Here is a 24,276-nt window from a genome sequence, read left to right on the forward strand (position 1 = left end):
GCTCAGCCGTTTTAAATGGAAAGGAATTAATTTGTATCAGGTAGGAGTTGTGATGATAATTTAGGCCTGACCGTTAACATGGTAAATTTTGCAGATAAAATATTACATAGATCTATTCATTTGAACCCGTAGTTTCATTCATAAATTTTATTGACTTTTCGTTGCTATCGTCCTACATTTTCCGATTTTTATTGACGTGTTGATTTATTATCGATATAAGTAGGTCTATAGATAAGCGTTATATATCATATGCTTGTCATATATTTCCCCACGTTCAAAGATCTCAACACTCCAATGTGTTGTAGTCTTGTTTTTTTTGGCGTCCCTTCTTGGAAAGTAGATTCTTGACTTCCCTTGGTTGCAACGCGGTTTGCCGTTGATGACTTTGGCGTTTCAATCCCTTCCTTGGTGCCTTTTGGAATATCTTTTTTAATCTTCAATCGCAAACAAATTAATGTACTCAGAACATTACCGTCTTTCAAGCAATGTAATTAACAACGGGGTCGCAACTGAATCAAGGTTTCTAATGAAATTACGTTTTTGAGAAAAATATCATGGAGGTAACTAAACCGGTAGTTTTAATTAAACTGTTCAGCTGTTATAATGATGTTATACTGCCGCTGATTTCAAAACATTACATTTCTCTCCTAAATATATGGTTTTTACAACAATTATTACCCAAAGTGTCAATGTTTATGTGGACTTAAGGCTTTTCATCGGTGTTCGATGTTGATGTAGGCCTCTCCTCCGTTGACGGGTTATGGTCAGTGACCATATTCTAAACAAAATCTGATTATGGATTCAACTAAATATGTTAACAATTTTATAATCAATACCATCATCTAGTTTGACGTGATATGGAATTAACGTAACAATGTATTTCTTGCTGAATCTTTAGGAAAGCAGACGATCTTTCAATTTAGCCTAGTCCGACTGAATATTTCTCTGCGTGTGGAGTAATTTGTTAACATAATTTCCTGATTCTGTGATTAGCGCGAGTAATAGAGTTGATCTAATCATCGCTAAATCCATCTTCCGACAACGACAGATTTCCGACAGCGAAATCGCCGTAATCCATCGTCGTTTTGTTAGGTGTCTGCCATGTTGGTGGACCAACGAAAATAATGCATTGCGTAATATGTAAAATTGCGCAGCCAAAATCAAGACCTGTACAATGTGATTATTTACCTCTGATTGAATTTAATTAACCAATCAGAATGAAGTGTGAAGCACACGTACGTACGCACACACTCAGAAAGACATACAGACACACCCCGAGACAAATATGCAGACAGACAGAGATACAGACAGGCGGGGTTAAACAAGCGATGTGCGACGAGTTGAGTGTCGTTGGTAACAGAGATATAGCGCAGAGATTTGTAAATAAACAAGAATAAAATAAGTATCGATGTTTGAGTTTGTTTTATTGCCTCTTCAAACATCGGTACATAACAATTGTACCTTATGACGATACAACTGGAACAGTGCTGTTTGAACAAGTGTTACCCCGCTACTAACATATCCTTGCAAATCTCATAAGTGCTTTTGAGAACATATCAATATATTAATATCAAAGATTTGAAAATCCAAATGTAGTTTTCTTTTGAATATAAATTATAATTCCTAAGCCGAGATAAAAAAGACTAATTCGATCTGCGTCGTAGGGGTATGTGCGCGAGGACACTCAATCGACCAAGTCACCGAATCTGATCCCCGATTTGGTCGCCTCTTACGACCAGCAAAGGTTGCTGGGGACCTGTTCTTACTCGGAATCCCACGGGGGCAATATGTGATATACACAAACATGGTATGTAAGAACTCTGTAAGAGCGACCAGTGGATGTCAGGTTGTGAAAGCAGAGGGGTAGCCGACATACGTACATTCGGCTACCCGATCACCTACACACATCGCCTAGTACGCTAAAAATGGGGTCATTCAACAGTCGGTACATGGAACACATTGAATGTTTACTGACATCAGGTCGATCGATCTTATTCAAACGTTTCCCAGCTATTTCGAGCTGACTAAATGTCATTACGAAAAAGTTCCCAGTGGAAAGCGTTAACTTCTATTTTTTTATTTCAAAATTAATTTTAATAGCCAAGATGATCGTTTTATATTAGTAAAAGTATTTTACGTAAATCATTTTTTTTTTTAAAACAAAACAAAACAACTTGGTCTTAATCAGATACGACCTTACAAATGAAGATTTGGTTTTTAAAGCAGTTGAAAAAATCAAGGTTTTAGAGTTACCTTTCCCTAGGAAAGGGAGGTAATAACAAATATCCAGGAAGCGAGGCGAAGCGAAGTGCATCTGACAAAAGTAAACATTACCTCGTCATGTCATCTCACAGATGTATATTTTGCAAAATTGCCAAAGGAGATGACCCCAAGACAACAATAATGTTTCAGGATGATGAAATCGTTGTTTTCAAGGACAGGAAACCTGCGACGTCGCATCATTATCTTGTCGTCCCGAAAAACCACAAGACCGATGCAAAGAGTCTGGGAGCAGACGACATCGAACTCGTCAACACGTTGGTCTCCGTAGGGAATCGTGTTTTGGAAGAGAGCGGTGGACAGGTGTCAGATGCGTTGATGGGATTTCACTGGCCGCCATTTCATAGCATCAGTCACCTGCATCTGCACATCATCTCGGCCAGGCAGGAGATGGGGTGGATAGCGAGGGGTATTTTCAGACCCAACACTTTGTGGTTTGTTACTGTGGAGTGGCTGCTGGACAGGCTTACAAAGATGAAGAGCAACATAGAGTGATGTTCATGGATTCAAATGTATGGACACTGTTTTTTTAATGAAATATCGGAGCATTGATTTGTGCCACATTTTTAATGAAACTCATGACATATGGTGATGTTTGGAGAATACATGATGTGACAAGCCATTTACATGGTATCTCTCCTTGATAGTTCAGGATATATATAAATTCTACATGGACACAATGTGACCTTAATGTTGTTTGTTTGCTGGTTAAGGCGTTCGCTCGTCAACTCCCAAGACCCTGGTTCGATTCCCAAATGTGTACGTTATGTGAAGCACATGTATGTTGTGCACTGTCGTGATATTGCTGGAATATTGCTACACGCCGCGTAAAACCATACTCACTCACTTGAAAGGGTGGCCTGTAAATGAAATAGTCAATCTAGTGATCGGTATTGTGAGTGACGACACACCCATCGGAGTACGATGACACACAGCCGACCTGTCACTGAGCCTGGTCACCCGATCCTGGCGACAAGTTGTGTTGCTGGGGACATTATAAAGCGGAATCACTACTTGGTATTTGCATGAAAAGCACTTCGTGTAATGTATAGCTATTAATTATTGCTGTTGTGGCATCTGTACGTAAGGCCATAAGACCGTAAACGTGTTGCTGACGTCACCAGACGATCCATTATGTCGCCTCTCACCACCAGCATAGGTTGCTGGGGACCAAAACTAACAAGAATACCCACTGGTCTTAATATTTGACAGGCCGTTAGTTTCACCACCCCGGAAACTATCAGCCACTCTCCAGGAAAAACCTGCTTTTTGTAAAAGTATTCTTCAGACAAGTAGACTCTTTTCTTAATCGTGCGCTATTATGCAGGGTAATTGTTCTGGTGAATGCTGAATCATTATTTGACAAGTAAGTATCTCTGGTACTTTTATGATGACAGTGGGGTAGCATAGCGGTAAAAGCGTTCTCACGTCACGCCGAAGGCCCGGTTTTGATTCCCCACATGGGTTCAATGTGTGAATATGTGATTGTAAAACCATACTCACTCACCCACTGGTACTTTTATAAAGAATATGATCTGTAGACGTAGAGGGCATATCCAATTTTGACGCATCAGTTACAGATATACGGTCCGATTCAATTCCCTATTTTGACATGAAACATATGTTTCCGTGTTTATTCAATTGAATCCGTGACCAATTGGCTTGCCTTTGCATGTCTCTGTGACGGGTGCCACCGGTGAGGCAGGATGCGCTCACGTTTTCGCAAACACCTTGTATCATCACTATTTGATAGTGTTTCATAAACACTTGCGACCACCTCCGTGGTCTAGTGGTAGAGCGTCCGCCCGGAGTTCGATACCCGGCCGTGTCATACCAAACGACGTTAAAAGATGGTTCTTGTTGTTACCCTGTCTGGCGCTCGGCATTGAGGGGCTAAAACAACGACTGGTCGGCTCGGAGTCAGTATACTGTGTCTGAGTGGGGTATTCATGTTAAACTGCGGCATGGTATCTCAGTGAGCTAGCACTATAAATCGGCATCAATCCGGTCTCGTACAAGCAGCCACACACACACGTGCATGCACATCGCTATATATAAGTGCAATAATCTTGGACGCGACGTTAAATCCCATTTCACCTCACCATAAACACTTGCTTATGATATAGTCGGAATCGGACATTCTACTCCGTTTTTTTATGCAGTGATTTCTTGGTGGTCGAAATAAATAAACTTTCAATTTTTTGTTTTGTCTGTTGTGTATTCATATGGTCGATAGTTTTTCTGAAAAATTTAGAAATATCATTATAATCCATTTTAGGATGACCAAGATCCTGAACAATTTTTTAAACATGTTGTCATGGTGAGTTTCATATCTTGTGCCGGGACACCATGAGAATCATTGTGTGATATATTTTATTGTTAAATGGGGTTTTCTCACTCAGCGGTAATAATAAATCCCCTCTCAATTGAGATTTCCTCATTTCACTCATTCATTAGCACGTGCCTTCAGGGTGAGCACCGTCACCAGAAACTGACTATGACAAATCTTCCTTTTGTTCTTCGGTCTACTGCTTGTTGTGCTATCAAAGTAGGTGGTGACGAGAATGCACGGGTCAGTGTGAGGTCATCACATCGGGACAGGTGTTAGGTAAATACCTCATGCTACATGCCGTTTCTGACGGGTGCCACCGGTGGAGCAGGATATGCTCACCTTTTCGTGAACACCTGGAATCATCACCATTGATAGTAATTAAAAAAACACATAGTGGGAATCGTACTATTGACTCGGCCTTATGCAGCGATTTCTATTGGATGTGGAAACGTTTTTGTCGCTATGTTTACATGTATGAACACCTTGTATAAATTTATCATCATTTTACCGGTAAAAGTACATTTTTTCAGGCTTATCACTGTGCCAGTTAGGATAGACTAGACATACGTTATTTTGATAAATGCTATTTTCATAGGCCTATGATTCGTATTTTTCAAATGATGCCAGAAAAACATTTGTCTAGTATTTCCGACACTACTTTAGGGAAGGTTTACACTAGTTCTCGATATTAGTCTTTAACAATCGAATTTCATTGACTGAAGAAGGGGAAATGCTCTCCTTGGTTCTATAGAGCAGTTTCTTTAATACGAGCGTGGCATCGTAACAGTCTACGCCTCGTGTCAATTGACTAGAGATAGGATTATGCGACGCGACAAATATTCCACAGCTGGTGTTATTGAAGGTGTTGTCATTGCTGTACCGTTAGTTTACATAAAGGCGACATGAGGCAATCATTGTTTAAGCAGATTTCCCTTTAGTCAAACAGTCTCTTGTAATGTGACCGCCGCCGCAGCAATTAGTTTATTATAACTTTGTAGCTGCATGCATGTTTCCAAGTTGTACTGCAGTGGATATGTTTCCTAAATGCGGAAATTATGTAACTAAACGGGAAGTGCCTAGGACGTCATATTTGGGCAGCCGTAGGCAATGTCTGCATTAGATGACATTTAGAATTAATATGAATGTAGAAACGCATCTGTCCCCAGATTTGGGAAATACAAAATAGTTCTTGATACATGTTTCTGGGAGCCGCGTAATCTATAATACTCTTAACAACACATTAAATAATACATCAATCTCATTAAAATCAGATCTAGGTCTAATCATGCAACCCCGAAAACGTTAACACGGGGTATTCCGAACGACAGTTACGGCCCGTACGACTGATTCCGTTAATATTATCGTCTATCTCTCGCTTCCGTGGGATAAAAATTTGATGGGAGGAGGCGTTGCACAGTACGTGGGAAGCACTGCCATATATTAGACAAATCCGGAATGTTCGTTTTTTCAGTTTTCAAAATTTTAATCAAGAACTGTTTCAACATATTTTTCGAGCGTAGTCTGAAATGGAGGTCACCAGGTTGAAACGAGTGTCGTAAAGGTCGAGAAAGCTGCTTTCTTTTTGGCTGATGTCGACATCTTGTTAGTCGTTTCAGTGGTCGGTCAAAGTTCGCGAAAGGTCGGTCTGACGTGACCCGTAATGGGATGTCCTCAGATCTTTGTTGAGGGGCAGCGAGAACTACCGGGCATCCGCCTGCACAGACATCTTAATCCAGAAAAGCATAAATACAGTAAACTACGGTTATAACGAACTCAAAGGGACCACAAATTTTAGTTCGTTATAACAGTAGTTCGTTATAAGCATATATATAGCATATATACAGCATATATACAGCAAATGGCCGGGACCAAAAAACAGTTCGTTATATCCGCCAGTTCGTTATAAACCTGTTCGTTATAAACGTAGTTTACTGTACCAACATATGTCCAAGGCTCCAAGCGCTGGCTCGCCTATCACAACCCCATTATCACAACGCATATTGAACTACATAACTAATCCCAACCTAAATAAGCTAAAACAAAATACCAAACCCTGTAACATTTTCACACCTGAATTAGAAACTTCTAAAATACAACATCACTCTCCTTTAAAGTAACTAAAAACAAAACACAAACACCGTCAAAACCACTGCACTTGCATACATACATGAACATTAGCCAAACTGGTGCCACATCTTCACAGACGGGTCTTCCGACCAGGACTCTGCATCCAATTAGGCAATCTAAATCATATAGGCACCCAGACAAGCAATCGGTCTTTACAGACGAGCTGATGGGTGCACTACTGCATTACACAACCCGCTCATCAAACAACATGATAAAATCCTTGTACTAACGGACTGTCTCAGCGGACTGTGAGTACTTAAAAACAAAAATGACAAAAGCCGACCTTCACTAATAAAACAAATACTGAAAAGCACACACCAACTAAATACCCTAGGCAAACAAGTACAGTCCATCTGGATCCCTGCCCACGTGAGCGTGTTTGGTAACGAACACGCCGACCAAGCTGCCAAAGTGGCCCCCAGCCTATTAAAACTTAGCTTAATCTTACCTATATCTAAATGCGAGATAAAAAGTTTCCCAAAACAAAAACATTTAAAACCGTGGCATACTAATTACCAAAGTTCAAATTCTAAACTAAAACAGATATTCCAAAAGCCACTCCAAAAAATACAACTCTTCCGTAAATCTGAAAATATCGACAGGACAGTAACCAAACTACAAATCGGCGACACAAAGAAACTAAAATCTTACCAACATAACCATACACACCAAACGGGCAAAGACACACACTGCAACCAAACAGAAACACACCAGAACACGTCCTATTACACAGTTCGCTCTACAAACGATGCAGAATGATGCTTCAGAGCACACTGGACATCAACACACACCTAACATTACAAACGCTCCTTAAGCCATTAAACAACACAAAAACCTTAAGGTATCTTCCTGGTGAAAACTGTCCGTCGAGGTCGTATATAACCACACACATCAAATCAACATCAAATGATGTCATATTAACATATTAACAATTGCATAGCTTTGAGTACATTTTTTATTGATTCATGTCGAGGTCATTTTAATTGAAATTGTCGAAACATTCAAATGACCCTGGATATCATCGCTCCGTTTCAAGTATCGCGCACTCTGTGGCGACTCTGTGGCTTCAAATGCTTGGGCAGGTGACCTTTCCATCGACCCTGCTACCTTGAATCTGACCACCCGAGTTAACGCAGAAGCAACGACCTGAAACATTCAAACGAAATTACTGTCGAAACTGTCAATGCATACCTTGTGAATTTTGTCAGTGTGTGTTGATTACGAACACCGTCATGTAGGATATTGTAGTTTCTCGGGTTAAAGTGCTTACAGGTCTCAATATTGTTTATATACACTTGTCCCTGTTTCAACAGAAAGAGAACTCTGGACCAGAGCATCACTGCTTAGATATATCTCCATCTTGCCGAGGCAAAGGAGTTATCTGACTGTAAAAGTCCAGTTTCCACATCAATTTACTCCCTTCCCTCGGGTAGATGCCATCAGATCCGGTACTGCACAGAGGTTACGGAAACTTGCCGGATTACTTCACGTTGCTGACATTGCTAGACTCGCTTCCATATGGTCGTCCTCAATACAGTCTAAAGACGGCCAAAGTGGCACATTTGCCGATGATATCGTTCAGCTTGTGTTTATGCCATGTCAAATCAATCCATAGGAATCAGACCCCTTTTAAAAGGAGTTTGTGATTCACTTGTTAGCATATTTGAACTGTGGGTAGATGAAGATGAAGATGACCAATTCTTATCTCTAGTGCTTGGGGATATACCTGCTCAGTGTGAAACAAAGTTACATTTCTATGTTTGGCATCAGATGATTCTCACCATATGTTGCACAAGAAGAAAGTGGGCGTCAATGTTATAACAATGGATATATATACTGCTACTGTTACTGTCCACAACTATTGAGACAACTCGTGTGTAATAACAGGTCATACTATAAATATATTTACCCAATGTTTGTACAAGCCGACTAATTTGTGGATTGGGCAGCCAGACACGTGAATGAGTGTCACGTGAATGACTGAGTGAGTTGGGTTTAACGTTGCTTTGAACAGTATTCAAGTTACTAGTATATCACGACGCATAATCTGTGAGGAAAGCCCGAAGTGATGCAGGTCTCAGATGTTTACCACTTTGGTGAAACCCACGAGCACGGTTATGGTTCTCCCAACCCTAGAAACACAAGCTGGGCGAACTTGTGCAATTACCCCGATCACGTGGATGACAACTGGTGCTTTCAGTCGCTGTGTTGTCTGAACCTAAGACGATTATTTACCGTTATATAGCTGGGATATTGTGGAGTGTGGCAGTGTCCACATAAGCTGTCATTGTAATTTCATTGCAAAATATTGTGCAGATAGCGACATATGTCAAGATCGATTAATGTTTTCAAGTCAATAATATCTTGTAGTGAAGCATTTTCCACGCATAGGAGTCAGAGGTTTCCAAAGCCGCCTCAATTCCCAGCTTTAGAAATTAGATTATTTTAAGATTAGTCCAGAGGACTTGTGTATACCCCAGTAATTCACTGGTCCTAAAAGTGTCCTGCTTGACCGTGTAAGGATCTATACCGAAACGTCGCCTTTACAGTTTTAAAGAAGTTGTTATCCATAAATTGTGTCTACTTTCTCGGAGTTTGTAGTTTACTATGATTATATTTTCTGTCAGCTTTATTCAGTTCAATTTTGTTGCAAAATTCAAGCATTGAGACTTTTTGCCCTCAAATGCTGCTGTCTCTGAGGGCTATCATTATTGATTTGTACTTGTCCTCAGCAAGTGGGCAGCGTGAATTTCAAAGACTGATTCCCCGTGTAGGTTGTGAGATTTGGTTCTGAGGCTTGGTAGGACACGTCGGTTTCAACGAAGTGGGAAACATCTCCGACCTACGGCACTAAGATGTCTCCCAAATTAAGTTGACACGTCGTTAGATAACTGAAACACTATGTATAGCGTCGTTAAACCAAACGATCTAACTCCCTTCATGCAATAATTTACTATATAAGGATAACAGCGTCAATGTCGGTGCTGTGATAGCCTGACGTCGTTCTGCCGTACCTGCTACGTCGCACTGCATGGGCTCAAAGGCTCCGCTGGCGTCGCACTTTGGCGTCCACTTGTCCGAGTATGTGACCTGTGACGTCATGGCCTTGATCTTCATCCTCTCACATGTGGTAATACCTGGGAATGTTAGCAACTTTCTTAACATTTGGTTTTGATATAAAAAGCAAATTTGGTTTTAGTCTTTCGAACACGACTTTGCGAACGCAATGACCCCCAACTTTCAGTCAGACAACCGGCATGGCAACATGGCAATGTTACTAGACCAGATCAAATGAATTTTCCAGACTAACGAAAACAGTGACTAAAGGGTAAACGTATGGGTTAGACCACGAGGACCCAGTGTCTAATCGTTGAAATGGCGCAGCGCCTCGTGGTTTAAACAACCATTTCAACGATTAGACACTGAGGTCAGAGTGGTCTAACATACTTAAACCATGTCCAACATTTATGGCACCTAAAATGCTTACACAACATTGTTTTGTTAAAGGTATTTTGAAAGATATTCAGGAACTCTATGCCCAACCGTGAGAACACTGTGTGAGTCGTTCCCCGAGCCTTTCGCACGTGCATCTCGCACTTTGCCGTTTTGGGTTATGAAATGCATGTTCCGGAGCAAGTATACCATTCATTTTGGACCAACTCGAGCACATTTATCAATCAACTCAATATCACTTGCCCATGTAGATGGGCCTATTATGAGCAAATATAGCCCTGATCAAGATTATAGTAATTTCTTTTCTATCTGTTCGTTTCGTTGAACGAAAAGTACAAAATCACAAGTACTGTACAAAAACTAGAATGCATAGAGTAACATACTGTATAAAAATTGCATAAAACACATTTCGCAGTTCATAAAGGGATAAGCAATTGGTACTGATGTAAGTAAATATTTAGTTGTTAATTTCATACCCCTTCCCCATGTCGCCGTGGCAGAAGACTACATTCGTTAGCCTTCAGTGCGGACTTCGCGGGCTCGAATCCCGCTGGCGACAAACTTTTTTCATGAAATTGTTCTATCATCAGGACAAATGATAGGGGAAAAAGTTCCGTCATTGCCAAGTGGTGTTTAACTTAGACCACGGTGAAAGACAAAAGAGCCATGGTTTAAATGTGAATAGTACTGCTTAATGTTAGTTCTCAGTATATGGATGTGATCATCTTAGTAACTTTAACTCAAAACTTTTCAAAACTGACCGTCCGTCAGCAAAACAGGCCGTCTCGGACTCTCGGGCAGGCGGGTATTTTAAACACTGGCAATGTATAAGATCTGTATCAGTGTAACAGTTACAGACTAACTGCAAAAAAAAGACATTCCTCGGGCTAATTAAAGACCTGCTAGTTTCTTTCCCGGTAACAAAAGAGCGCCTGGCCGGTATGGGCCATATACCCTTATTGGTATTCCGACGAGGCGGCGTAGCGGATGGAGCGGTCAGGCTCGGTGACGTGGTTGATGGCGTTTACGGTCTGGTCCAGTCTCCATTTTTTTCAGGTTCCCGTCATAAAACGTAAAACAACATACAACTAACAAAGATGTCGTGGGTCGAGCTCTGCCTGGAGAAGATTCGCTTACTGCGTTCTTAAAGCTCAATTGCTGCAGTGTTAAATACAACCACCATTAGTGGAGCGGTTTTATTCAGCATCCAGCACCACATATGGTCATTGTATAATTCCCAATGAAAGTAAACAATTTTTTCATTACTACGGAATGTTGGGGAATCCAAATATTACAGTCGAGGGAATTCCCTTTCTGCTCACGTGTATCGTCATGCATAGGACCTTTGGTGAAATTCATGCATTTTCATTGTCCATACAACCCTTTAAGGCCGAAGGCCGAGAAGGAATGAAACAGCAAACGTGCAGGCTCGCTCGTCTGGGTTTCACAAATTTCATGTCTTCGGGTTTCATTTCTCACCCGCGTTTTTCCATCTGTGTCTTTCCGTTCTCAGGGAACTAATGTTTGAATCTGGCGGTAATTGGCCATGTCATTTGAAACAGCTGCCTACTCCCGGACATATTTGTTCCGGTTCGTTACAGTCTGACTGTTGCAGTTCTTCTCGCCTCTTGCCTTGGTTGACAGGTCCTATGGACTTTGTTTTGTTCCCACTCTCCGTTGATTGGCTACTGACTTTGTTGGCTGTCAAGTTATGTGCATAAATTAAACAATCACCTTATACATGTCACGCCACAGTATGTATTCCTACATCTGGAAGGTTTATCAATCGTGTCATGTCTGCTTTGACATATACAACTATTTTTGGTTAAACTATTGTAGATAACACATGTTTTCGTTGTCGAATTGAATGTGAAGGATTGACAGTAGGGATTTTCTTCGGTTCATTGAGGTATTAATCGAAGAACCGATTGTCAGACGCGTTCACCAATTTGGGACAGGGAAGAGTTCACCTTTTACATTTGCTTACCTGATAAAACAAAACGTTTGCTTTTTGTGACCTTCAAACATTTGCCTTTCCCAAAAACTTCCCACATCCCATCATTGGCGGACTGACACTCGAGGCCGGAGTCACAATGGTCGTAGGGGATTATCCCCTGCAAGAAGGGGGATTTCGTGCACGCGTCTCCCTCCACCTGGATGGGGAAACAGGTATGTCAGTGGCATGAGGATGCTGGTCGTTAACGACAATTCAGAGAGACAGACATTTTATTCGGTATTTACGGCCACATTCTCCGTGTACGGCTGACGTTGTAGTTTCATTTGTTTCGTCACGTGGTATACATGATATACAGAAGCTATCTGAGAGAAAATATATGTTTCAACAATATGGCTATTGAGCGTATAACAGCAGACTGATCATTAACATCTTCTTTTCATGCATATTGTTAAATTTCGAAAAATGCCTTTCTCTAAGATGCTCATACTTATTACGTACTAATAAAACATGAAATCCATCCTCAATCAGTCCTAATTGGCAGTTTTTACAGATTTCAACTTTCAACAAACAAAACCTACAATTGTGAAAGTGTTTTCAATTTCTTTTTAACATAATCTCCCTGCTTTTCAATACACTTCTCATATCGATAGTGAGGCTTTTCAATTCCTGTCAGGGAGAAGTTTTCTGAAGCTACCCTAAAACAACCATTCACGGAAACTTGAGGTCATCGTTGTCGTCAAAGCGCTTTCCACGAAGGTGTTCTTTCAGTTTTGGAAACAGATGGAAATCACTTGGTGCCAGGTCTGTCGAGTTTGGAGGGTGGGGAAGCTCTTCGACCCCACATTGTCGCACAGCAGCCATTGCAAGTCTAAAGGTGTGAGAAGAGACATTGTCATGAAGACGTACAACAGCAGTCAGCATTCCGCGCCGCCTTCCTTTGACAGAATCTCTCATGCGATAAAGCAAATCATCATAATAAGTAATTGTCTTTTGACTTTATAAGTATTCAACAAGGATCACACCCTTTGCATCCCTGAAATACAATGGTCCTCACTTTCTTCACAGATCTTGAAGAGCAATTTTTTTGGTGCCGGAGAAGTGGAATGATGCCATTCCATGGATTGAGGTTTTGACTCGGGATCATTGTGGTAGACCTATGTTTCATACCCCGTTACTAATCACTTTTTGAATTTGACGAAATCCTCCTCAATTTTCTCTGGCAATATCAGTTTCATCTCCTTTTGTCTGTCTATACAGAAAAACATTCGGCGTATCCCTTCTAATAATGAACCCACTCGGGGCAAGACTCTTATTCTCCAGCGCTTTCTATAAATGGCAATTAACACTTCCTCACGTCATCGGATCTAATGTTTGTACATATACGTGGATGAAGAATCGCCGTCCGACTTCCTGCCTATGTGCAAGTGACAGAGCAGGTCTCCTCGCCGGGAACACACTGGCCACTCGGTCCCGGTGTCATGATAACGGTGTTAGAACCTACACCAATATGTCGTTTCTAATTGTAATAAAAAAAGTTGATCATACATATATATTATTCTTACTTAGTATTCCAACTTCTAAATGCCCCTCAAAGAAGTGACAATAATCGTCAACGTTAACTGGCAATATTCATGTAATCATGTGTCAACTTTCAGCCATACTACCAACATTCAAGATCAAGTCGACCAACGTGAAGATTCTTCAGCAATTGCCTCATGGTATCATGATATTTTGCTTCATAACATAACATATGTTATGAAGCAAGTGTTTCGTCTGCGTTCAGATTTTGTCACGTTTTCATACACTGAGTTTATATTGCAAGTATGTGTTGCTATCAGAGGGCTGGGCTCTTACTGTAATATATACAGTAAATTAAAAACTTCACATTTTTAAAAGTAATCCCATATATGATATACAACGGACAAATGTATCAGAGAAGGTAATTTTTAATCATTAATGTCCAAAGAAGGATTTTAATTAAGTCCCAAGCACGAGAATCTGATGGCACACAAGTTCAGTAGCGTTTATGGCCACCATTTGCGTTGACAACTGCTACACAACGCCTCTGCATGGACCTTGTGATGCTTGTGAACACATGATTGGGAAGACGACGCAATTGTTGCTGCAAAATGGTGCCAAGATCTTGCAAATTCTGTGGTTGGTTCTGGAGAGTGCGCAGACTTCTGCCAAGAGCATCCCAGACGTGTTCGATGGGATTGAGGTCGGGAGACCTTGACGGCCAGTCCATGACGTTGACTCCCGCATTCTGAAGGAATTTCCTTGTCAAAATTGCTGTGTGGGGTCTGGCATTGTTGTGTTGGAAGATCAAACCGGGTCCATGTGCTGCCATAAAAGGCAGAAGTTCTGGTGCCAGTACCTGGTCGCGGTAAGCAGCAGCGTTGAGGTTGCCACGAATGACAAAAAGCCTGGAACGTGCATTGCCACAGAAAGCACCTCAAACCATGACACTTCCGCCTCGAAATCTGTCAACTTCCTGTACACAACATGACCACGTGACCAGTTGCACGTGAAAAAACACTTTTGCCTCTTTAGTGCTGCGCACATGATTTTGATCGATTCACCTTCATAAAAAAACGGGTGTTATCTGAAGACAATACGTGGCCATTACTGTTTAAATACACAATAAGGGCCCACAATGTTAACTGGTCAAAATGTTAAATTTTTAGAATTGTGAAGTTTTTAATTTGGTTCAGTATATATCCCTCACCCTACGCTACACCATAATGTCATGTATTATATATCTCTGTGCCGAGCTCAGTAATGAAGAAAGTAAACAAAACTGAACAAATATTTTTTTCTATCTAAGCTTTTTTGAAATCTACAAATGACAATACTTTCATCTCTGAAGCAACCTTTGTTCTGTTGTTCTGTGGATTTTGATACCTCATTTTAATCCCGCTTTGCCCAATCAGAATCATATATTCTTCAATGTCATGTTATAGAATTCGTGATGAAGGCTGCGTTTAAGCAACCCACACAATCATCCCCACTATACCTTGGCACAGGAGTCGGTACATCCGCAGAACCCACCGCCCTTGATGACCGACCCCGGGCATGTAAGAGAGGCCTTCTCTATCCCCACACACATGTCAGGGGTACACACATAAGCTCCCGCCGTAACTACGGCTGTCAGGAACGCTGCTAGACGTATCATCGTCGTGTCAAATACTGGATGCTGTCCTCGACACGTCTTTTGTACTACAGGGTAGGCGGAGCAAGGAAGGAAATAGGCTTTCGGTCTATGTGTTTGATGCAAATCTTTTTTTAGTCTGTTTGTTTTAACGCCACAGCAATATGTTAGTAAAAGAAATAATATTCTTAGTGCTCAAATTTATTTAATTCCGCCAACTACATTTATAATGAAGTTTCCGAATGGTATGGTTGCAGTTAGACTGCAGGTTTCATTGAAGTGGCCTACTGCCAACGTGGAATAGGCATGTGTACGTTGATAAGCAATGCAGACCAGGACTCCGACAGCTGCTTGCGGTACACGTTTCTTTCCTGTTTGGTTTTCTTTCAGCATTACGCAGCAAACCGACAAATACACTTTTTGACCCAAACCAAGTGTACTGCAATGTGCTTGTATGCTCTGGCACATATCTACTCGCATCTTGTATCATCTACTCCCTAGTCTACTCACTAATCTACTCCCTAGTCTACTCACTAGTCTTGTGTAGATAGGAACCGTTTAGATCAGGAATAGAAGATGCTTGCCGTAAAAGGTGACAATGCTTTTTGTGAGAGGCGACTAACTTGATCGGGTGGATCGATGCTCATGATGGCAATCACTGGATTGTTTGGTCCAGATTCAATTATTTACAGACCGCCGCCGTCTAGCTGGAATAGTGCTGGGTGTGGCGTTAAACAACAAACAAACAAACTTGAGTAGATAGACATACTATTCTTAGCCTTTATGACCCAAAATATACAAGCGGTAAAACGAAACGCAACGGCAAGAACTGCAGCTGGCGCAGAGTGTCTAAGTGACTAGAGTTTTATGCCGCTTGTTTTGCAGTATTCCAGAGTACACCACGAATGTACACACTGTACTCATGTGGGGAATCGAACCAGAAGACGTTGAAAGATGGTACTTGTTGTTACCCTGTCTGGCGCTAATCCTGAGCGGGTGGCTACACATTAGTCTCACTGTGTAGCCTGACAAATTTAAAGTTGATATTTTCACGACTTTCTAAATATTGGGTGAGCTTACCTATGACACTATAGACACGATAACGAATTTTTTGTGCCGAAAAATTTCCACTATTTGGTTTCTTTGTTGCACATGTCATGAAAATCTTAAAACTCAAAACTTAACACTTACAACCTCAGACGTTAAGGGTCAAAGGGAGACTACTCTTCAAACCTTGTTGATAATTTAAACTTTATTTAATCTTAAGTCACGAACGTGATCCAAAAACCAATAACGTCCTGGCACATAAAAATTAACGATATTAAAACACAAAACATTGTCGAGTAACGACCAGAATTTTCAGGATGTTCATGTGATATATGTGAGGTGGGTGTTGGAAAAACCAAAACGGCTGTTACTGACGGCATACGGTCTCATATTAGGTCAGTAATAACCATCTTGGATTTTTACTGACGGTATACGGGCTCATATGGGGTTTGCAATTCTGCTCTCTAATTGGTCAATCTCACTTTGAGGCATTATAATGAAGTCTATGAAACTCACGAGCACCGGCATGGTGTTGACAGGCCTAGCTAAACGAAATGGATCAAACAGTGTTGGGACTACCAATCCCTGTCAGCATGGCCTGTGAGACTCAATACATCCTCATCACCAAGTGACAAATGTGCAGATGTAAATATATACAAATATATATACGTATGACCATGTCTATTAAATAGCTAAAGTTGCTAGCTAGTTGCAACAAGATATACATAATCGTAGTCCAAAACAAAACTATATTCAGTTTTATACACAAAGCTAAGATAGGAATAGTTTGCAAAGCCAGCCTTACAAACCTCTCCCAATCTCATTAAAATCAGACCTTAGTTCTCGCTACCGCTAAACAAAGATCTGAGGACATCCCATTAGGGGTCACGTCAGAAGGAACTTTCATCCGACCAATCAGAGCGTCACTTACCAGATCATGTAGTGACAGTCAGAATGGGATTTCTAATCATACAACCTCAGAAACATTAACACGGGATATTCCAAAAGATAGTTACGGGTTTAACGACTGAATCCATACAATCTAGACCATCTATTAGCCATTCCAGAATGTCCTTTTGTTCAGGTTTCAAATTTGTAATCGAGAATTTGTCGAAATATGTTTCGAAGCGTAGTCACCAATTTGAAATTAGTGCCGTAAAGCACGAGAAAGCTGCCTTCTGATTGGTCATTCCATTGGTCGGTCAAAGTTCGCGCAAGGTCGGTCTGACGTGACACCTAATGGGATCTTTGTTTAGCGGTAGCGAGAACTAAGATCTGATTTTAATGAGATTGAACCTCTCCCAACAACTCCGACCAAGCCCCTATCCCGCCCTCGGCAAGCATGCGGAAAATACAAGTTTAATATATAGATGATTTCAAATATAAGAAATTTGCTTTCGAATGGGGTTAGCCCAAAGTAGGTTCTATGACATCCATGGGAATAACTGACTAGGTGATGTGAGAGAATTTACGATCACATGTGGCAAGGCTTTATTCGCATTGGGGTTGACATGACACACTACACCACGTGCACAATGAAACGGAGATCCCAACACCCAACCTACTCTTTGACGTGGCCTTGACACAGGTGCCCGCGCCAAACGCCATCATTTGACCCTCCTTGCAGACCAAGCCTGTGTCACATGACCCGACAGGTATAATCCCGTGCATATACCTGGCCTGACACGTCTCTCCCTCCATCTGGATGTAGAGTGAGTGAGTTTACGTTAGCTTCCAAGAGTGAGTGAGTTAGTTTACATTAGTCTCCAACAGTGAGTGAGTGAGTTTACGTTAGCTACCAAGAGTGAGTGAGTGAGTGAGATTTGAAACGCTGCTTTATGGTCACTGTTATGATTGAATGAATGAGTGAAATAGTAAGTGAATGAATGAGTGAAATAGTAAGTGAATGAGTGAATGTATATGTATGCCCTTGTTATTCAAAAGTCTCAAGAGAATGACTCAAAGAAAAGACTTCTCAAAATAGAATCTATATTGATTTAAGTGCCTATAGCCAGGCACACGCTAAAAATACTTCTGACACATTATATGATAAGTAAGCAGTGAGTGTGTGCGTGCGTGTGTGTGTGTGCGTGCTTGTGGTGTGTGTGTGTGTGTGTGTGTGTGTGTGTGTGTGTGCGTGGGGGGGGGGGGGGGGATTTTCTATGATACTATAAGTTTCTTTTTATCCTAAAAAATAAAACGTGTATGAAAGGACCATTGATCTTCACATGGTGAATCATCAAAATAACAAGTAATGTATATAATTAACTTTTTGTGATTGAACTCATGTTTAGGTACCATAAACAAATCTGCTGCCCTCGGTCCTGTTCCACACAATGAATGCCGGGATTAATTCTTTGAGTGGACACTTGAGGGCATATTCACTGTTGTTACTAATACGGCATACGCTGAACTAAGTTGTGGACATGATAATCAGAAAAAGCCACATGATGCGATGTAATAATCCGAGGTGGAAGCAAGCAGACACTGTCAGACGGAACAGTTTTATCCCCATTAAAGGAAATTCCGTTTTTCGTTTTGGGGAACGATTCGCCTGTCATTTTTATTGTCTGTTTTACACTATTTCCGTTTTTCAAATTGAATTTGGTCAAGCATTTTGATAAAGATTGCCCTAAAGTATTAAAACCTGCATTGTTACTATGATGGGTTTACATGCCCTGTAATATCTGTCCAGAGGCAACGGTGGCCCAGCCGCAGTTTGCTGAACACAGTTACCTACCTTAGGCAGGCCAGAAACCTCTGGGTTCAAACCCGATTCGACCTGAGTTCATGTCTAGATCTGTCAGCACCATACTCATTCTCATGGCTTTCATCGAAATGGTAAAGACCTGCATCACTTTGGACGTTCCTCCAGCATCATGCTTCAAAGCGGGGATATGACTGAATTACTGTTCAAACCGGCTCCTAACTCTCATAGTCTCTCAGCACATTGTCTCCATGATCATTCTAAGATGATTTAAGAAGGGTTGTTATGGTCTTCGTCAGACATATTGTATGCATGCATGCGCTCGACCACGCCCCTTAAATGAATTGTATACACTGAAAGGTTATTAATCAAGGCCTTACCCCTCCTGTAGTGAATTCCACCAGGTTTAGGCGTTCCCGGTTAAACCCCTGTGTACACATGTAGATGTCCCAAACAGTGCTGGTCTAGAGGCTAGATGTCTGGGATAGAGTGGTCTCAACTACCGGAGTTGTAAGCTCCATAAGTAGAATTTAGTACACGAATCACACGAATACGTCTTTGGGTTTATGCCTAGATGCTTGAGACCAGATGTGCTGTTATTGATTTTGTTACTGGCGATATTTTTGGAGGTGAACATGAGCTGACTTTCTTCCACAAGATTTTTAACCCGGCTATGGTTGTAAAAAAGATAAATGAAACATACAAATATGAAATGTTTATTCCTACATTGTACACTGTAGGGTTAGTTGGAGGGACAGTCGACCTTCCCGAGGACCTTGCTTCCTTGCATAACTCCCATGGCGTCCACACAGAAACAGTGACCTGCAACACGTGGTGAAATGGTTAGTATCTTTGTTGAGGACACTGATGTTGAAGATGTTGAAGATGTTGATGATGATGCGGATGATTATGACTATTATTAGTAACATTTATACTTTCATATTCGTACCTGCTTTTATATATCATCCGTATACCAATTTTTGCTGTTTGGCAAGAAGAAAACGCATGACAAATGTCAAAACATGTGCTTGTTTCAGTGAAAACAGAATAATGAATGAATAACTAATGGTTATGCTTAAGCTCTTAAGGAGGGCAGTCTTTGCTGATAAATCACAGCACGTGAAACTTGTCCAGCTAGCCAAATGAACGTTTAGTTGGAAACTAGGCATCAACATACATCAACACTGTCTTGGTTAGTGAGAGACGTCGTCTGACATTGCCATGTGTTGTACAGATAAGTTGAGCAGTGGGTCATAGTATAACAGCTTAGTCCCTTCAGTGCATGGATACACAGGGATTATTACATGAGTGTGTGTGTTCTACTGATGTTGCGAAGGGTGTTCAGCGTCTCATATTCCGGACTGACAGCCAGTAGTGTGTTGTATTTTTCATACGCGTTTGGGAAATTCAGTATAATGAATATATTATTTACTACTAGAAGAACACATCTCGCGAACATAGGGTAAAGTCTTTTAATCGTTTCAATTCGACAAAGCTGTCGATACCTTGTTGAAACAAAGGAATAAACTACACGTAATTGATACTGGCGCAAGATAATCACACGTGTGTGTTGTCACATAGTCACAAGACATAGTGTTTCATTGAGCAGGTGAACTGCGTGAGAAAACACAGCTGGGACTCATTTGGGAGCACCTATACCATCTTAGACTACAAGCGTTGTCTCACCCGAGAAGTCGCACTGCTGGGGTGTGAAGTTACCATCGGCGTCACAGTTTGGAGTCCACTTGCTGGCGTAAACAATCATGGTTATCATCGCCGACATCCTCATCTGCTGACATTTGGTCTTCGTGGATCCTAGAAAGTCACGTTATGGCTTCAGATAACACTAAACCGAGTCAGACATTGACAAGCACTGCCTGACGCCACATGGATTGGGGGAAGGAAAACAAAAGCATTACATGGTCAGGTGCTATGTCTGCAGGTGAAAATACGGAAAATGCATATAACATGTCTTATAAAAAAAATAGCTAAACAGTATACCACCAGAATAGTCACAAACATAGAACAAAACAAAAGTATTTTCAATAACTATACAACTGCGTAAAAAAAGAAATCGTTGGCCAGGTTAAGGTCACGCATAGCACATATATTCGTTTATAAGAGTGTCAGGTTAGTAATTCTCGTATCAGGCAGTGATTTCAACTGATACACGTTTATGGTCGTGTGTACAGATGACAGCACAACACATATTGAAACCTATATACATTACACTAAGGCAAATACCCGCATCAGAATATGTCCCCAGTAGCCTAGCCTTGTCGTACAGGGCGACGTGGTTGAATGCATGTCATCCTTACGGCATGGGACGTTACTCACAATATCAATCACTGGATTGTCCAGATTCGATTATTTAAAGGCCGTCGGCATATATCTAGAATATTGCTTAGTGCCGAGTTAAACAACAAACAAAACAAATTTAACAAATACTAACACAAAGGTAAGCACAACAAACATACACATATACTCTCAAGCAAGCATGCATACGTTTGGTTTTGGTGGTGTTCACACATGTTCCTCTGCCAAAGACATTCATGATCCCGTTGTCCCCGGCCTTACACTGGAGGCCAGCATCACACTGGCCAATAGAAGGGCTCCCAAACATCAACGTGGCCTGACACGTCTCCCCCTCCACCTGTAACACAGCATGGGAGACACAGAGTCAGGCTGACCACTCCATGCAAGTACACCACCATTGACATATGTAAAGCTACCAGGTGGATAAGTACACGGCAAAGATCTTGGTGTTTCTTGTCATCAACCCACCACTACCGATCCTTTAAACCACACCCACCCTCCCCGACCCAATGCCTGACCCACTCATCCCACCCCCTGCCTACCCCAAAAAGAAGTAGTTTCACTACACAACCTTCAAACTTTCAACCAATTTCTTTGAATATATTTACAATAACAGCGTCTTGTCGAATGGGGTTAGCCAAGTATAGCCGACAAGACACACGGGCAACTTACCACTTTGTCTGATTGAGTGATGTGAGGGATTTAACGAGCACATACGGCAGAGCCAGTATTCGCATCGGGGTTGACATGACACACACTACACCACGTGCACAGTGAAACGGAGATCCCAACACCCAACCTACTCTTTGACGTGGCCTTGACACAGGTGCCCGCGCCAAACGCCATCATTTGACCCTCCTTGCAGACCAAGCCTGTGTCACATGACCCGGCAGGTATAATCCCGTGCATATACCTGGCCTGACACGTCTCTCCCTCCATCTGGATGTAGAGTGAGTGAGTTTACGTTAGCTTCCAAGAGTGAGTGAGTTAGTTGACGTTAGCTTCCAAGAGTGAGTGAATGAGTGAGTGAGTGAGTGAGCCACTGTTACACAGCGATATCTTTGAAAGGAGTTAGTTTACGTAAGCTTCCAAGAGTGAGTGAGTGAGCCAAGGAAGTGGTATCTTGAAAAGGACACCGAGAGCAGGCTTCCCAAAATAGAATCTAGGTCAATATTTGGAGTCTCAGCTTGGCTTTCTGCCAGATAAGCGAACGCACTTACCACTAGTTTACCAATCTGGCAAAACTTCATATTCACAAAATTATATAGACTTTGAGATAATGGAATAAGACGTACAATGAACACCAGTCAATATTATTATCATATCATGACCCCAGAGTAAGACAAGGAAAGTAGTATATGGATAATATTTGGATAGTTTATAGCAGCTGTAACAATATTGTTAATACTCGCACAATTCACAACGAATACGTGGTGAGGCGCCATGGGCAGATTTAAAATGGCGTACATCTTAGTATGTGACAAAAAGGTATTGCAAGAGAACATAGACTTTGAAAGATTTGTAAAACTGATTGTTTAAAGATGAATATCACTTTTTATGTGTATGTCCAGTGTATAATGATTTAAGAGCAAAATACCTAAATAAATATTTCTACCACAACTCAAATGGTAACAAATTTTGTAAATTAATGAGATTTGATTGTACAGAAACTATGAGAAATTTATCTATGTTCATTTATCAAGCTATGAAACTAAGACAATGTATAAGTTTGTAACACGCCCCACACAATGTACTAATGGCCTTTGACCTCATCACAACCAAGAATAAAGAGTGAAGATTGAAAACATGAAAGTGTGAGTGAGTGAAAGATCCTTTGTATACCTTAGCACAGACATCACTGCAGCCACAGAATCCCCCTCCCTTGATGACAGAACCAGCACAGTTGAGGGGAACTTGCTTCACCCCTTCACACAACTCAGGAATACATACAATGGCATTTGCTGCACCCCAAAATACCACAAAAACAGCAAAACAGATCATGGCGTCTTGTCAGAATCGTCACAAAGAACAGAACTGGAGCTGGGTGGTAATCTTATCTACAGTAGGCCGCTGTCGTAGCGATGTTTGGTTTTCACAGTCACGTGACTTCTGTGTAATAAAGGGAGGGCGGTAGCTAAGTGGGTAAAGCCTCTACTTGTCTCTCCTTCGACCCGGGTTCGGTTTTCCTCATGCATGGTACTATGTTAATTGGTAGCCAACTAGATGAAGCGTTCGCCCGTCAAGCTTAAGAGTCCCTAGTTCATTTCCCCACGTGGACATCATTTTTGCGGCCAGTCGTGATATTGTTGACAGAAGCGTGACATACAACTGTTCTACTTCAAGTAATATAGAAAAATACATGAATCCTGTTTTGGGATTCGATCCCACTTGCACATTTCTATAACCTTTGTTCTTTGGCTTGTCCTGAATGACGCAGGTTGGCCATGACGCATGTTTTGGGTTGTGTTCTCCGCGGATAAAACAAACATTTGACTTATCGCAGCCTGCTGAGTGATTGTGTCATTTGTAAAGCACTCACGTAATGAATGTCCAAGTGTATGTACTTGCTGGAAGGATTGTTTCCTGCCTGATTGTTTCTCCAAGGTGGTACTGTAGGTATCTGTGATGTTAATGCATCTATGTTACTGTATTTAGGAACGCGTGAAGGTCCGGGTTAGAAATGGTCTTCAAAAACACATGCTTGTTTTAACTAACGGGATCGAGTGGTCAGCGTCGCTGACATGGTTGATGCATGTCATCGTATCCCAATTGCATGGTCGATGCTCATGGTCAATGACTGAATTATCTAGTCTAGACTCGATTATTTACAGACCGCCGTCATATAGCTGGAATATTGCTGAGTGTGCCATTAAACAACAAACAGACAAATACTACTCTATCCATGA

The 24,276-nt window shown here is 41.3% G+C and overlaps 3 protein-coding genes across 4 annotated transcripts; 1 reads left to right on the top strand and 2 right to left on the bottom strand.

The window, feature by feature from the left end:
* The first annotated feature begins 2,340 nt into the window (after positions 1 to 2,340).
* LOC139466647 (adenosine 5'-monophosphoramidase HINT3-like) lies at positions 2,341 to 2,775 on the top strand. Its single transcript, XM_071248231.1, has one exon. It carries the CDS (start codon positions 2,341 to 2,343, stop codon positions 2,773 to 2,775), a length of 435 nt encoding a protein of 144 aa, XP_071104332.1.
* Positions 2,776 to 7,676: 4,901 nt separating this feature from the next.
* Positions 7,677 to 15,375, bottom strand: LOC139467191 (uncharacterized). Its single transcript, XM_071248911.1, has 4 exons — positions 15,166 to 15,375; positions 12,180 to 12,345; positions 9,754 to 9,876; positions 7,677 to 7,885 (listed from the first exon to the last, which is right to left on the bottom strand). The coding sequence occupies exons 1-4, from the start codon at positions 15,322 to 15,324 to the stop codon at positions 7,806 to 7,808; spliced, it is 528 nt and encodes a 175-aa protein (XP_071105012.1). The 5' UTR covers positions 15,325 to 15,375; the 3' UTR covers positions 7,677 to 7,805.
* Positions 15,376 to 19,754: 4,379 nt separating this feature from the next.
* LOC139467192 (saxiphilin-like) lies at positions 19,755 to 23,416 on the bottom strand. 2 transcript variants are annotated; one of them, XM_071248912.1, is made up of 4 exons: positions 23,213 to 23,416; positions 21,560 to 21,707; positions 20,741 to 20,869; positions 19,755 to 19,876 (listed from the first exon to the last, which is right to left on the bottom strand). In XM_071248912.1, exons 1-4 carry the CDS (start codon positions 23,369 to 23,371, stop codon positions 19,797 to 19,799), a joined length of 516 nt encoding a protein of 171 aa, XP_071105013.1. In that variant the 5' UTR covers positions 23,372 to 23,416; the 3' UTR covers positions 19,755 to 19,796. The 2 variants fall into 2 exon arrangements, with proteins under 2 accessions (XP_071105013.1, XP_071105014.1); XM_071248913.1 differs by lacking the exon at positions 21,560 to 21,707 and adding an exon at positions 22,174 to 22,309.
* Between the last annotated feature and the right edge of the window lie 860 nt (positions 23,417 to 24,276).

This window comes from Haliotis cracherodii, unplaced genomic scaffold (genome assembly GCF_022045235.1).
Source record: "Haliotis cracherodii isolate W230 unplaced genomic scaffold, xgHalCrac1.p SCAF_19, whole genome shotgun sequence".
NCBI lineage: Eukaryota > Metazoa > Mollusca > Gastropoda > Lepetellida > Haliotidae > Haliotis > Haliotis cracherodii.